Source organism: Hesperophylax consimilis, chromosome 6 (genome assembly GCF_061612785.1).
Source record: "Hesperophylax consimilis isolate HC1 chromosome 6, BYU_Hcon_1.0, whole genome shotgun sequence".
In the NCBI taxonomy this organism is placed as follows: domain Eukaryota; kingdom Metazoa; phylum Arthropoda; class Insecta; order Trichoptera; family Limnephilidae; genus Hesperophylax; species Hesperophylax consimilis.
Window position 1 is genome coordinate 34,149,953 of NC_142841.1, and position 16,658 is coordinate 34,166,610.

Genomic DNA, 16,658 nt, shown 5'->3' on the forward strand with positions numbered 1-16,658 from the left:
TGTTTTACACATTTTTTAGGACTTGTTATCTATTTTGTTTCGAGCTCCTTTGAATTATCTTATTATTTTTAAAGCTTTGATTTATACCATATGATATATGCCATAACATGATCAAAATAATAAAATTTGGAAAATTTGTATGGCTCCATTTTAGTGTAAAATCACCTTTAAGGAGTTTTACAATAATAATTAATACACAGGCTTAAGTTAGTTCTAGTAAGCGATTGATGATCTACTTGATGCACTAATTTCATTCACTGGCTGCTGCTCGTCAATCAACAATAACAAATGCAATTAATCGACCGATAAACGTAATGCCGCCTGATATATGTCTGAAAAAGTATGTTTTCAATTATGATTTTAAGACGTTATTATTGTATAAAGCTCACTCTTACCATTTGATTCCCAATCAAGTAACAAATCATTTTTTAAATGTAAAAAAAAAATATTTAAGAATTACATCTGAATTTTTTCGATCTTACCTCCAAAATATAACTAGTAAGTTAATATTATTTAACGCAAATTATGTAAGTATCAACGTACAATTACCTATTTTGAGTGAATTTAATAATAATATTTATTTTAAATGCTTTCCGATCTTCCTGTAATACCGAACATGTTGGATAAAGCAGAAGTCATGCAAGAGTGTGCGCTTTTGTCCAACATCCAGTCTCTTTTATCCAATATCCAACTTTAACGCACAAGATTTCGTCACTTTGTCCTACATCCAAATTAAAAATCACTTTAAATCATTTTAGTAAGCTTACAATTTAGCTCATTTCATTTTATATGCGTATTTTGTAAAAAAAAACTTTTCCAACGCAATTTCTCCCGATTTATGTTTTGGTCTGTTGGACAAAAATGAACTAGAGCGACGTTCTGTCAAGTTGCTCCTTGGTAGTAGCCCTGACCAGTGATACCATTACAAAAAATACTGATATACTGGGTATAGATAAGTTCTCCCCTAGCTACTCGATTTATTCATTATGTCTTCCACATGGCAATACTATTATTTGTATTTTTGACAGCTGTGGTGGCTGACGTATGGAATTGTTAAAAATAAATATATTTTGATACTATTAGAACAATTCACCAGCTTTATCTAACACCAAACAAATGGCGGAATCTGCTTATAATGATCCAAACAAAGGTACACATCAAATTAAAAGACATTTTATTGTTTTATTTAAATAATGGTACTGTTGTTATTATATTATACTTTGTTTTAGAAATGAAAATTGAACCATCCAGTCCCACAGAGAGGGATCATATATTTTCTCGGTGTAGTAGTACGGGTTCTCTGCATACCCCTACATCATCACCTCACAATTCAGGTTTGTTGATTACTTAACTTGTTTATAATCTAACTTCTAATAAGCTCCACGGAAAATCTGTAATTTTCCTAAACTAATGAGTATTCATTTCCATCCAGACTTTTTTCCACTTGGAATAGAGTATGAATTTTCATCAAATTTTGTTCTTGTTTATTTAATGATTTGAGATTAGGCGCTTGATAAGATAATACTAATTTGCAGATTGAGCTAGCTCGGTAACATGTAATAATGTAGGACTACTTATTAATGTCTGATAGCCATCTTTATCATCATACTGTATTACCTTGATAACCACAACTTCAACTAAAATGCGCAATTATTGTTTGAATATATTTGCTATGAATCTTTGGTAAACTTTTAAGATTTTGTTTTTATTTTTATTTTTTATATTAACTCCACACAGGAGGCCCTGAAGAAAATAATTTCCCTCAGGGCCTATGTCATCTTTGGGGATGCTGTGTGGAGGGTCTTTTTGTGGAAAGGAAGGAGTGAACATGGGTCTTGAAGAGTCCCATGTTGTAGGAGGGAGGAAACACAGAGGCCGGCAGTTCGTTCCACAGCCGAGCTGTTGAACTTAAGAACGAATCGTAGAAGCGACCCGTTCTCATGTGACAAAAGTCAACTGTATACAAATGTTGGGCGCGCATTTGGCGTGTATCCCGACTACGCACCGGTGCCGAAGGGATCAATGACGCTAGTTCCTGGATTGCAGGCAACGCTTAATATGAACATATTTTTGAAAATAAAAACACTTTGATTCAACTTAATTACTATAAAAGACAATTAATTACATTTGGGGCGAATGGGAAATACTGCATTTAAAATTAAAATTATGTGGAATTAAATTTTTTCTTTTGGATAGGACAACCGCCAAAGAGCGCTTTGCGTAGCGTCTGTCAGTAAATTTGTGTGTGCGTTCTGTGTCCAGTCAATATATCAAGACAGTTGCCGTGTTGGGTAATAGCTTTTTACTTTGCCAGAGTTCGCACAAGCGTTACGAGCTGTCAAATCGAAATAATCAACATTATGCGAGGCCTAATTTTCACATAACTACTAGTTTATAGTTATTAAAACAAAGTGTTTTAATTTACCATTTTTTTCACAGTTTTCCGTCTCTGGGTTGTTTGGTTTGCGATTAGTATACATTTTATTTTTTGAAAATATTTAATGGTTTTTAAACTAGTATGTGATGTTTTCAGAGGATGAAGATGATAGCGGGGATAAGTCATCTACCCTAAGTTACAAAGAAAGAAGGCGAGAGGCGCACACCCAGGCATGTTTTTTGTATTTGAATAATAACATTAAAAAAATATATTTTTAGTTATATTCTAGCTGAATTGCCAGTGTTGCCCATGCTTTATTCTGCTTTGTGGGAAGAGAAGATGGGGATGCTTTTGAAAGTGTAGTGTACAAAATTTCATCAATATCGGAATAAAACTGTAGATTTTAATAATAAAACAAACTCACACACTCTTCTTTGTACAGTGTCCTGAAACTCATAGTACAAGCAGAGAACTGGCGAATCAACATGTTTAACACTTGCAGTCGATTTTTGCAGAATAACATTTTTTTATTTGAGCTTTCGTTTTGGAGTAAATCAAGTCCAAAGTTTTTTTTTTCAAATGTCTGGATTTCACCCTTCAAGAGGCTTCTAAGCTATCACTTCAAATTATGGAGAGAGGGAAGATGAATTTAAATGTTCACTTTGTTTAAATTGACAAATTTCAAAAGTATATGGAAGATTGTAGTCGAATTTAGACTTAGAAAAGATGATATGTCAAATGGAGAGGAGGCAATTTTAGATAAGGCTTGATAGAAGAGAGATAATTTTTAGAGAGGGACAACCAAAGAATATGTGATTTCCCACTTCTAGACCACGGAATGTACAATCTGAGGAGTCAAGCATGTGAATTTTAAAAAGGTGAGAAGGAATGGAACAATGCCCAATCTTCATTTGAAGTTTTAAGTTAAGTTAAGATATTTCTTTTTTGGATAAGTGGTGGAATTGTTGAAACCGCAGTTTTGATGGGATAGTCCTTTGTATTGAGGCATAGCAGGCTTCCTTGGATTGACTAGCAATGTGCCAATACTCTGACCAAACATTGCGGGATCTATCTTTGAAGATGGAAAAAATGTCAAATAGGGGAATGTGGTCTATGAGGGTAACAATAGGGTTGGATGCTCCTTGTTTTACTAAGGAATATCAATACCCACAATGCCAACATGTCCAGGAATCCAAATCATAGTTACGTTTTTACCAGAGCTTTGAATGGAGGCTATCAGCACTCGAATAAGGTATACAAAGTGATTGTCAGGATGAAGAAGAGGACTGGACTTAAGTTTTTAGAGAGAACTGAGAAAATCAGAGAGAACAAGGCAATGTATAAAATTATTTTTGATTATATATTTGATAGATTCAATTACTGCAATGCACTTGTCTAAAAACATATTTAAAATTGGTTTAAAACTGAATGAAATATTCTGTCATTAGAATTATTGTGGTAAACGTTAATACCTTTACCACAATTAGGAGAGTCTGGAGATTTGGAGCCATCAGTAAATTAAAGAGAGGAGTTGGATCATTTAGATGAAATAATGTTATTGAACATATTATTGACATACAGGCCGGGAGATTGGAATGACTTTTAAGGATGCCGATCCCTTTCAAAATTGATGGGGATAGGAAAACATGACAATATTTTAATTTCTATAAAGAAAGATCATTTTGTATCATTTGAAGATCTGAGAGAGGCTTTTATAGATGGCAGGAAGAGTTTTATTTTGATCTCTGATTATAGTATGTGAATGTGATTAGTCATTAAATAATGAGACTCTGGGGATAACCTGATGACTTTTAGAATTTATACACTTAAGAGCAAATAGTTAACACTTTAAATAAAGACCACTCTGGAACGTGCTGCAAATATACTATATATATTTTTTTATGACTAAATTGTGAAATAACACAAATTAATCAAATAAAATTTACTTGCGTACGCCGTGATTTGTACCCAGGACCTCTGTATTGCTGGTCGAGAGCTTTATTCCTCCACCACGAAGGCCATCTGTTTAATGCTTTTTAAAATGCATCAAAGGTCGAAACATAGACTCGCTCCAAAAGATTTAAGTTAAAAAAAAATTATCTATCTTTTTATATTTAATTTAATTTAATTTAATATTAATTTAATTATATTGTTATATTTAAATATCTGTGTGATGTAGATTCATCAGTTTCCCGATTGTACTTCGAATTTCCAGACACCGTTTATATAGATTTCTCAATAATTTCACCCTTTTGAAACAATCTAGAACACATAAATTGTGTAGAGATAAAAGGTTATTGACTGACCTTGATCTGGAGATAACAAAATACTAAGAAATTAAACACAATTTGACATAATAATATATTATCTTTGTAGAATAATATTATAATATGAGCATGCATTAATTACATCATCAGAAAATGAATGATAATTCACATAATTTTCTACTAACCCATTTATTAAAGCTTTATGTTTATGCTTATGTGCGTAATAACAAATAAAAATAATATTCCTTTTTATGTTATTAGGCAGAACAGAAGAGGCGTGATGCCATTAAGAAGGGATATGACTACTTGCAAGAACTAGTTCCTACTTGCCAACAAACTGACGCCTCTGGATATAAACTTAGCAAAGCCACTGTAAGTATTGATTTCAAATAACACTTTTGACTGCCTTTCATTTTCATCTCCACATCAACTAATATTAAGGCGAAGCTTAGTAATAATAATAATTGGATGACTTGTATAGCGCCGTTTTTGGGCAAAATCACCTCAAAGGCGCTGTACAAATTTATAATACATTTCTACAGTGATCTATGTTATTACTAACTATTTATGAAGAAAATATACAGTACAATACTTACCTGGTAGGTCACACTTAATTTACATTATCTAATTGTTTATTAGCGAAATTTAGATACAGGACTTAGGACATAATTGGAAAATTGAATATAACTGGACTTTCTCTCAGGAAGGGTATAGATATTTAATTTAAGGGTATGACAGCTTAAAAAGGTAAGTTTTTAGTTTAGACCTCAAATCACTACTTTGATTAATATTTACATTATGAATACCAAAAAATATGCTTTAGATAAATTGAAGGTTTTCCTATCGTTTAGCTTGAGTAGAATACAAATAAAAAAATAAATTACTCAGTAAAAAAAATAAATGTAAACTACTAAAAAAAATTTTTTTTTCAATATAAATGAATGAACGCGTAAAGGAAACAACTTTTAAAAAATACAGTATTATAGCTAAGATTATCTGTGACAGTTTCACTTGATTAACTTTTTTGCTTTCTTATAAAATTATTTATAAAATAAATAAAAAAACAGTTTTGTGCTTGAAATAGAACATTTCCAGACTCCGTTTGTCAAGCGATTTTAATTCCAATTACCTACAATATAAGTTATACCAAGAATATACACACTTTTGGCTTGTAGCTTCCTCTTAAGAAGAATGGCTGCGCGGCATTTTTCATACGAAACTTAAATTTAGATTTGAGACCAAAATACCAAACCAAACTGAATAATTTTTTTTTACCAAAATATATAGCAAATTTCTTGTACGGATATGTGCTGCTTCATTTATATGTGTTTTAAATTATAAAATATAGGCCATTAAAAAATTCATCTTTTTATGATTTCAGTGGCAACTTTGACAATTTTTTGTGAGTTAATAGTAATTGTTAAAAAAATAATCTTGCATAACCTACTATGAAAATGTAATAAAAAATATAAAACATTGTGATAACAGCATTTTGATGGGTTAAATTAAAAAAATTATATTCAACAAATTTGTGTTCCAAAATAAATGGGTAATTTGTAATTTAAATTTAAGGCCATCAAAATTTTTTTTTTTTCATATTTCCTTATATTTTCACAGTCGGTTGAGAAAAAATATTTTTCAAATAATTATCATTAACTCATAAGTTATTGTAAAGTTGCTTCTAAAATCATGAAAAATCGATTTGTTCAATGGCAGTCGTTCCTGAAAATAACCTTTAATCTTAACCATAAAGCAGGAATTGATTTTTGGAACTAGCAAAAACTCTCAAATTGTGAGCTCTCACATCACTAAAATTAGACAGTTTTCAGTGTGGAATCTTAAGGTCAATGTAATTAGTATAGGAAGATACTCTCTCACTAATATGCTCCTCAAAACCCGACCAATTGTCCAATTAGCAAAAGTGGCGGGTTAGATAAAATATATAACTGGTATTTCGTAAAACAAACAAACACCGCTATCGATCGTTTCTAAATTTTTTTTTATTTAAACATAAGATGTCATGTTTAAGCTTGTGAGAACACTCCATTTTGTAAATTTATTCTAACAAAAAACGTGATAAAAGGAAATGAATAGTGACAGTTGTTGCTAGAATATACAGAGGACTAACCAAAACGACTGAATGAATAACCCAGGTAACTGGTAAAATGGTCAATCCTGGCAAGCTAGAAGGCAGAATGGTAACTGTGTGTTTAAGAGTCACAAATTATTATAAGCAATAATTAGTCACCTGGAATATCCATACAAATTGAAAATATCTCCCGAGTAAAAATAAATGCCGCCGACGGGAATTGAACCCGCGCCTTCTGATGCCCGGTCAGGTGCTCTGGACCACTGAGCTACGTCGGCTTCCCAACCCGCTAAATAATTCAATATGTACTAGTACTTCAATCAACAATTACTGCTTGTTATATTTTTTCCCCTGTAAACAACCAACTTTATTTTGAAGGAAAGGCTTTGTTAGTGCTAAATTTCCCACTAGATGGCGTAGAGACATATTATATCTACATTTGTTGGGGAAATATTTTCACTTGTCAAATATTATTATTCTTTTTATAACTATTGTTATTGCTTATAATAATTTGTTATCCTTTATGCTATGCAGAGATGTACTTTATTTCAAATAAATCCATTTCAAATGGAAATGCAAAATGCAAAATGGGTATTTTCCATTTTGCATTTTAAATGCTTTTCTAAAAACCATTTTGCATTTTGCATTTTAAATGCTTTTCTCAATGCATTTTCCATTTTAAATGCTTTTTTGCAACATTCTCCTTCCTATTTCCACTCATCTTTTTTTCATAAGCCCCAAATATCAGTCGGTCCTCAACCTCGCTATGAGAGATAATTTACATTTGTCAAGTTGCTCCCTGGTAGAAGCCCTGGCAATTGAGTGATACCATTACAAAAAATACTGATTCAAATACTGAACATGGGGCCATGACGCTGTAATATTAAATGTTAGATAGCAGTTTCTATGTTTTTACGTTGGCAACATTTGTCCCGCGCAAATTTTTTGTGGTTCATAATCCGTAGTCGTGGCATTTTTTGATTTACCATCATGTAATATGTTTGTTCTACATTGATGTCCATTATTAAATGACAAAACTGTTTAAAAATTCTATAATTATTTTAATTGTTTGACCTGAGAAACCATTTTGCATTTTGAAAATAGGTATTTTGCATTTGAAATGCTTTTCTAAAAACCATTTTGCATTTTCAAATGGAAAAGTTTTGACCCATTTCCATTTTGCATTTCAAATGGTTTCGGGTACCCATTTTGCACATCTCTGATGCTATGCATAAAAAACCTTGTCTTATAAACATTAGTTTATCATTATCATCAACAAAATAATAAAAGTATAAGAGTAAGATAACCCAACTGATCGTGTCGGTGTACAAAGCATGGCGGTCGAGAATAGGCAAGCGACATAATACAGAATTTGATATACGACTACCGGTGAATGTATAGCTTGAATTTGTGCTTTCAACTAGTCAAAATTAGGTCAGATTATAGTAGTTGTTGGATAATCTAACAGCGGATATCAGAGAGAGTACTTTATCTGTACATATTTGCAAAGGCTTATCATCCATTTAAAAACTAACTAACAAAATTAACTTTGCCAAATATTTATCTCAATTTCCAGATACTCCAGAAGTCCATCGAGTACGCCCAGTTCCTGATCCAGTCACGGCGCCGGGCCAGCTGCGAGCGGGCGGCTCTTCGCAAGGAGGCGGAGGCGCTGAACATCATGCGGAACGCGTACACGCAGCTGCTGCAGCAGAGGCCGCCCCCCCGGGGTCCCGGGGCCGTGCTCAGCGATGCTGACAAGTTTAGACTGGTACCAAAATATTCTTTTAATTTCAGATCTATCTAGAAATTAACTAACTAACCATCATGCCATTTCCCAGGAGGGATAGTCAGAGAGGAGGCTCCACACGGGTGAAACTTTTTGTAGCTCATGGCATGTGCTAGTAAATTTAATTTGATGAATTACAATTTATTAATTTAAAATAATATGTATTATATTTGCGGCACCTTCCAGAGTGGCATATACTTTCAGTAACACACTGGTGGATGGCCTACATTCAGAATCAAAGTGTTTTGTGACCAGATCATAGCCAGGTACTCCTCCATCTTCGGTCTCACAACATACCCAATTGGGGATGCCTTGGCCTCACTGGCTCCAGATAGTTGAGAGCAGTTGGAACTTCCCCATAAAATAAAATTGCCATTTCGATTCTGAATTTTTCGCCAAAGCAATAGGTTTTGTACTCTAATTTGTTTAATTAATTTTTATTTAATTTTTTAGTTCCAATCAATCATGGATCATCTATTTGAATCGTTTGACTCCGTACCGATGTCAAACTTCACCGAATTATCTTCCGGAGTATTTGGCTGGTTAGAGGAGCACTGCAAGCCACAAGCCCTGAGGTCCATAGTAGCCCTTTCCCTCGAGGAGCAGGGATTATAATAACCAAGTACTCCGAACCCTGCACCTTCTGATTAATTCACCATTATTCAAGTCGACTGTTATGCATATTTTGTGGTTCTTACCAATAAATGTAAATATTAAAGTTTATTTTTATGGATGAACATTGCGCTGTACTGCAACTACTAAACAACTGACAAATTATACAGGAGAGTGACATAAAGATTTTGCGCCTTGGGGATTGTTATAAAGATGGGTTTTTTAAAAATTAATTTGAACCATTCATCAAATTATATTCATTAAGGACGGGTTGTTTCTGAGAATTTGAACAATTCATCAAATTTCAACGTTCATTTTCCAGTTCTGCGAAAGATTTTTTCAAGTTCTGTTTTAATTTCAGTTTTGTCAAGCAACTAGCCTATAATGATATAATAACAGAACTTGAACAGGACTTTCACAGAACCCGGATATGACTGTTGAAATTTGATGAATTGTTCAAATTCTCCGAAACAACCCGTCCTAAGGAATAATTCAAGTTCTGTGAAAGTTATATTCAAGTTCTGTTATTATTTCAGTCCTGTCTTCAGCACGGGTAAAACACCCAATGTAAAGTTATTGTAACAAATAAAAAATGAAGTACAAATTATATGATATCAGAACATAAATACAACTTGAAAATTAACTCTGAAATTTGATGAATTGTTCAAATTCTGTGAAACACCCCTTCCTAAGTATAACAGTAAAACTTTTTTTTTTTTTTATTAAAATTGATCATATTTGTCGTAATAAAAATGCCTTTGGACTACTAAAAGTAATATATTATATTTTGTGAACTTATTGAAAAAGATAAAAAGGTAGTACCTACACATAAAAACTTTAGTCAGCTGATATGCGGAATGTCATTGGTAACTCAATCATACAAAAAAAATTTTTTTTTTGCAGTATGGCGTCAATATGTTTGTACCATTTTTCTTTGTTTTTTCGAAATATTTTATCATTGAATAGATAATCCCAATAAGTGTGATCTATACCAATTTGAAAGAAAACTATTTTCATCAGTTTACATAAGACGTTCTGACACCTAGGCAAAAGGCCAGTGAAATTGATTAATCTGTTCGCAGAAGATTTAAAAAAAATTACGTTTAATACATTTTTTTTGTTTTGGTTTTGTTAAGGCGATGCACTACGTCGTGTAATATTTTGAATCGAGCCGCCATCAATAACACTCCTTACGTAGATGGCGATAAGGCTTAAATTCCAGCTTAACACCACCCAGCTATTTTGATTTAGGCAGGAAAAAAACATGGCCAAAAAGTGTCTTTTATTTTATTTTGTGGATGTTCAGGCATGTATATTAATGTTATCATTTTATAAATAACTTAATATGCCACATTATACAATAAAACCATAACCGAAAATGGGTTCGTAAGTAGGAAATTTTGAACTTTAAAGCAGTTTTCATGAGCCTTATAAATTATTTTTTTCTGGGCTTATAAAAAGACTTATGTAAAAAAACTCGATTATTTCAAAGGCCAAGATGTATTATACTCGCAGTATTTATTTAAAGCATCTGAAACATTTCTAGGCGACCAAATTTTCAAACTAAAAACACATGATTTTGCATTACTACGTCGTGCATCGCCTTAAGTTTATTTACTATGTCGCCTAAATCATTCTGAGATGCCATAATGGTACCAGTAATCCAAATTCAATACTTATAAAATTGTCGCTTCAATATACTTTCCATTTGTGAAATCACCTCCAATTTTTGTTTATGATCATATCATGTAACTGGTGTAATCAGTAATCTTAAAAACCAGATAAATAATATGTAAATAAGTATAATAAATTGTAAAATCAAATTTTATTTCTTGTAAATTTTTAATTTTATAACAATTATTTTCGATCATTTTACATCTTCTGCAATAATTGCAATATCGCTGATAATTTTTTATCAACTCAATGGAGATATTATACTTTTAAAAATTTCATATTATTATTTTTCTGTAAATTTTGTTACATATTTGTTTCGTAAAATTTATAAAATTTTAAAGAATTTAAAATTCTAATAGTGTTCCACAATGTGTACACTTTTTTTTAAAAGTTATTGTTTCTTTGGTCAGAAGATTTGTTTTTTTATTTAATTTTTTCTAAAAAAGAGGTACAGGCAAATCATTTTAAATAGGACACCTTTGAATGTATTTGTGCGTACAGATGGTATAAAATTTTTTTCAAACTAATTTGGAACACCCACCCGCAGTCCCCTCTTACCTCGCAAATGCCCAAAGATACTCGGTGCATAGCGGCGTTTATTTATTCAAAATATAAAAATTGAAATTAAAATAATTTGTCTCACCTAGCATCAGTACTCAAGTGCTTATATCAATGATGTTACACTATATATAGATAAGCCTTAAGCGTCGCTTAAGGTTGTCTGCTACCTCTGTCAAAATACCCTTGTGTGTAATGAGAAAGTGTTTTAATTACTTGGCATACACTTAATATTTCCTTTGTAAATACATTCAAGCAAATTATTTATTATTATTATTGTAAACAATTCAATTGTTTTCCGCTCAAAGATTTTATGCGTTGTTTAAGAAAATGCTGCTAAAAAAACGAAATCACTGCTGTCGCTAAGTAAACTTCATTGTTAAAATAGTCTAATCACTTATATACAGGGTTTTCCAATAAGAGGTGTTATTTTGATATTCAATCGTAAAAGATCAATGTTTTCGTTGCTTGTGTGGCACGTAGCGCCGTCTTGTTGAAAGTAAACGTTGTCCAGATCAATACCATCCGATTCCAGCCATAAAAAATCACGATATCTCTCGATAGCGCAATCCATTCACCGTAACTGTTGCTCCAGCCTCATTTTCGAAAAAGTAAGGTCCAATGACTCCGCCTAACCATAAACCGCACCAAACAGTCACACGTTGAGGATAGAGAGGCTTTTCAACAATAACTCTTGGGTTTTCCGAGCCCCAGATGCGACAATTTTGCTTGTTGACGAAGCCACCGAGGTGGAAATGGGCCTCATCACTCAAGATGATTTGCATTTGATTCACTCAAGTGAATTTTAATAATTTCAATGCGTCGTTGAAGCGTGTATTGTTCCATTTTTATTAATGGCGTAGTTTCTACTTGTCAAATGTCAAATAATGACAGCTTCGAAAGTAACATCTACCGAAATAGCGGGCTATTCAAAATAACACCTCTTATTGGAAAACTCTGTATATGCTTGTGGTAAAACAACAAACAAATCAGCATTAACAATGTAAACGTCAAGTTTTAAAAAGGTAAATATGTAATTGTTATTTTTTATCCATCCAGTACATGTAAAAGCGAGGGTCTTTTTAAAATGGTTTACCTGTACATATATTACTATCATTTACTTTATTATTTTTTTATGTAATATTGTCATTGAGAATTTCTGTTTTGATAATAAGTGTAAATAGTTATTAATTGATATATGATTGAATAAGACTCCTGATTATTAAAGTTTATTCCTGCATAAATTCTTTTAAAGCCGCATCTGCTACGTACTAACTAAATTATTGTACAAACGAAATTATTTTAATATGAAAACTGTACTGTGTTATTTTATTTATAAATTTATTTTATGTTTAAAGATTTAAGTGTAATCGACATATTTCAGTACTACTACGTAGGTGAATTGTTTTATTATTTTAATAAATATATATTTATACAACATTTATCAATAGAATTGTATGTTATCTGTTTAAAAAGACAAATAAAATCTGTAAATACATCAGCTGTTTAGAAGAAAAAGGTTTAATCATTATTATATTTTTGTTTTTCCTACTTGAAATATACATTTTCATCTTTGATTTTCTTCTAAGGAAATATTTTTTGATTGTTGAGATATTATTGATAAAAATTCTTAATATTCATGTGTATTCATGGAATACAATTTGCAGGTTCAATTGGGAGAAATTCCTGCAGAACCACTTTTCCACCTCTGACCAAGCCCGATGGCCGGCTGGCTAACTCAGCCTGCGAGAAAGCTGAGTTATTAGGCAAAATTTTCGCGGAAAACTCGACTCTTCAAGATAACGGAAAGACTCCCCCTTCCATTCCGCAATGCGGTTTCCAAATGATGGAACCAAATAATTGGAACAAGGAGGTTCTCCGGGTCTTGAACGAGTTGAAAATTGATAAAGCCAGCGGTCCAGACGGAATACCTGCCCTGGTCCTTAGGAGATGTTCTGCAGAATTAACCCCGGTGCTCTCAAAATTATTTAAACTCTCACTCACAAGTGGAAAGGTGCCAGATCTATGGAAAAGGGCAATCATCCACCCAATCCCTAATAAGGGGGACCGCTTCGATCCTTCCAATTACCGCCCCATAGCCATCACTTCCTTACTCTCAAAAGTATTAGAAAGTGTGGTTAATAACAAGTTGCTCACATACCTCGTGAATAAAAACATCTTAAGCCATCGTCTGTATGGATTTCATCAAAACCGATCGTGTGGCGATCTGATCTACTATGTAACACATATTTGGGGGCGGTACTTGGAACATTTTGGAGAAACTCAAACCTTCAGGTGGGATATCTCCAAAGCCTTTGATAGGGTCTGGCATCGGGCGCCTGTCAGAAAGTTACCATCCAACCCTGCATAGATGGATTGCGGACTTTTTTAAAAGGAAGAACAATTCAAACCGTTTTTGACGGCTCTTCTTCCTCTCCGCACCAAATCAATGCGGGGGTTCCACAAGGATCTGTGCTGTCGCCGACGTTGTTTTTGTTGTACATCAACAATCTCGTTGAATGTCCACCAACTCATTGCTACGCTGACGACAGCACCGTTCACGAGAGTTATCTTTTTGACAAGCCCCCTTCTACTATTGATGTCCGTACGTTCGGGATGTTTTGAGACAAAAAGATGACCACCACCTCGAGAAGATTCGTGCCTGAGGTAAGGCCCACCTGGACAGTTTCAGCATCTCAAAAACCCAAGCGTGTCAGATTTCGGCAAAGAGGGAGATCAATGACTGTCTGGTGCAATTTGATGGAAGCATCCTGCCCAATAAAGACTCCATTGAAATGCTTGAAGTAAGTATATCTGACTGCTCAAGTATTGGGGTTCTGCAGAACCCCAAGTAAATCTTCCCTCCAAGAAACTGGGTGTCTTGTATAGGATTCTTCAAAACTAACCAGCCGCTAACCCTATACAAATCTCAAGTAAGCCCTAGAATAGAATTTGGAAGCCACCTCTAGGCTGGAGCCCCACAATACTTGCTAAACCTACTCGATTCTGTGCAAAGGAGGGCGGTCCGTCTGATTGACAATCCATTGTTAACAGACCGATTGCCATCTCTAATGCACAGACGCAATGTGGGTATTCTAAGTCTGTTCTACAGGTATTTTAATGGAGCTAGCAGCATTGGTCCCTGGTTCACCGGTGCATGTACGTGAAACCCTTGGGGGGGAGGGGGGTTGAAGCCCTAAACTCCCCACTTCATACACGCCCTTGTGTAGGAGTCAAACTATGATCGTGGCTCCGTAGGTAGGTACTTACACCAAGAATTATACTGATGTCAGTTATCATCAGTAGTCAACTGGCTACCGCGTCAGCTTTTTCGAGGCATAGAAAATAGGTGTCAAATCTCCCATCCTACTACTGCCGCTGACGAGTTTTGTCTTCATTGAAATCATAGAATTTAGTCAAAACACCATCGCCCTCTGTTGACCTCGACCGCTTCATCAGCGGTCTTGAGAAATTCCTCTTTGCAGGAGATAGGCAGCTGCTGTTCGTTTTTTTATGTGAAACTGCAAAAGAGTCCCAACTGCTCCCAACCATCTGGAGCCAGGGAGACTATAGCTTCAGATTATGAGTAATGTTTTCTATCAACCAGTTCTTATCCCCCTGTATTATGAGTAAAACGGTATATGATTAAAGCCAGGGGTTTGCAGGCAAGGCCGGCCCTGAGCCAAACGGGACCTGATGCTAGTAAAAAAGTCAAGGGCGCTGTATTAGGTATCATCAGCGCGTTTGTCAGCGTCTGGAGCGGACTGTTCCAATTGCACCTGCACAGGACCGGCTATGTTTGCGGGTATTTATTTCGACATGCATATTTATAGATCCCAATGTTCAGTTCAGTTGCGATATAATTTAACATTTTCGTAATCCCTAATTGACATAATATCCAATATCAATCCCATCGCAATCTTTTATTTCAAACTATTAGATTGGGTACTTACCCCCAGTATCAGTTCTTGTACAAAAACTTCGCTCAGGAACTTTGCACGAGACTCTTTAAACGACTTTGTACGGATTCCTTGTTAATTTTGGTACCTAAAGTAGGTACCCGAGTTAGGAGATTCTGGAAAATATATTGAAAAGTGATACTCGACATGTAGTTCAACGGATCTTTACACTAAATCAAATTTAGTTTATGCGTCCGTCATCACAATGGGAATAAGTTATCAAAATATTATCATTTTCGTGGTTTTCATACTGTGGGAAGCGAACCCAGCAGCGATCCCACAAAGGAGTACCTTGACTGTACTGACATGGTCTCCAGCACAGCGACGGGCCGAGCGTGCCCCAACCGAACCGTTCAGTTCTTGACTGCTGAGGTTACCGTACGGCGCAAGTCGCTTCTGTGTTCGCTCACCACCTTCTAGTAAATATCAATATTAAATTATGAGTGTTAATTCATTGCAAATATACCTGTTAAGTAATTTTGATGGCGTTCTTATTTGATTTATAACACCACAATAACCCCTGTAATTTGAACGAACTTTTACCACATTATTTTGTGGTTGTTTTATTGTATTATTATGAATTGCAAGGTTTATATTTTATTTTATTTTTTACCTAAAACAATAAAGGTGCCTGAATTTAAAGCGAAGCTTAATGCTAAATCACTATTTTTATTAATCTTTATAACGAATTGGTGTACATTATTAATACCAAAAAATATGCTTTAGATAAATTGAAGGTTTTCCTATCGTTTTGCTTGAGTAGTATACAAATAAAATAATAAATTACTCAATAAAAATATAAATGTAAACTACTAAAAAAAATATTTTTTTAGTAGAAATGTATGAACGCATAAAGGAAACAACTTTAATAAATACAGTATTATAGGTAAGATTATCTGTGACAGTTTCACTTGATTAACTTTTTTTCTTTCTAAAATTATTTACAAAAAAATAAAAACCAGTTTTTTCTTGAAATCGAACGTTTCTAGACTCCGTTTGTCAAGCGATTTTAATGCATATTACCTACAATATAAGGTGTACCAAGAATATACACATTTTTGGCTTGTAGCTTCCTCTTAAATGTCTCCACGATTTCGTAAAGTGTTTTTTCACATCTCGGGCGATGCCGGGCAGTGATTACTAGTTGTTGTTAAAAAAGTCAAATAAGCATCTTCAACATAAAATTTTATGTTATTTCATGGAGAAAAAAACACGTGGATGGTGGAGATTGGTGTCTTTGCTAATGAAATGAAGATTACAAAATATGAAAACGGAAGTTTGGGTTATTACAACATTTTATTGGTTATTATTATCACAACAACTCATACTAACA

At 33.8% G+C, this 16,658-nt stretch overlaps 1 protein-coding gene and 1 non-coding gene across 2 annotated transcripts; one reads left to right on the forward strand and one right to left on the reverse strand.

Annotated features, from left to right (window-relative positions):
* The first annotated feature begins 1,017 nt into the window (after window positions 1–1,017).
* On the forward strand, window positions 1,018–12,768 carry bigmax (helix-loop-helix-leucine zipper transcription factor bigmax). The gene is made up of 6 exons (XM_089632928.1): window positions 1,018–1,150; window positions 1,230–1,334; window positions 2,534–2,607; window positions 4,906–5,016; window positions 8,310–8,504; window positions 8,976–12,768. The coding sequence occupies exons 1-6, from the start codon at window positions 1,117–1,119 to the stop codon at window positions 9,135–9,137; spliced, it is 681 nt and encodes a 226-aa protein (XP_089489054.1). The 5' UTR covers window positions 1,018–1,116; the 3' UTR covers window positions 9,138–12,768.
* Window positions 6,939–7,011, reverse strand: TRNAP-GGG (transfer RNA proline (anticodon GGG)). Its single transcript has one exon. It is a non-coding gene; the product is annotated as a tRNA-Pro (tRNA).
* Window positions 12,769–16,658: the final 3,890 nt, after the last annotated feature.

What these genes read in the sequence shown, in the direction of transcription:
- bigmax (XM_089632928.1), top strand. Translation starts at nt 1,117, where the DNA reads ATGGCGGAATCTGCTTATAATGATCCAAACAAAG. An exon ending in GGCGAGAGGCGCACACCCAG is followed by an intron (nt 2,608 to 4,905) that starts GCATGTTTTTTG and finishes TTATGTTATTAG; the next exon opens with GCAGAACAGAAGAGGCGTGA. An exon ending in ATGCTGACAAGTTTAGACTG is followed by an intron (nt 8,505 to 8,975) that starts GTACCAAAATAT and finishes TTAATTTTTTAG; the next exon opens with TTCCAATCAATCATGGATCA.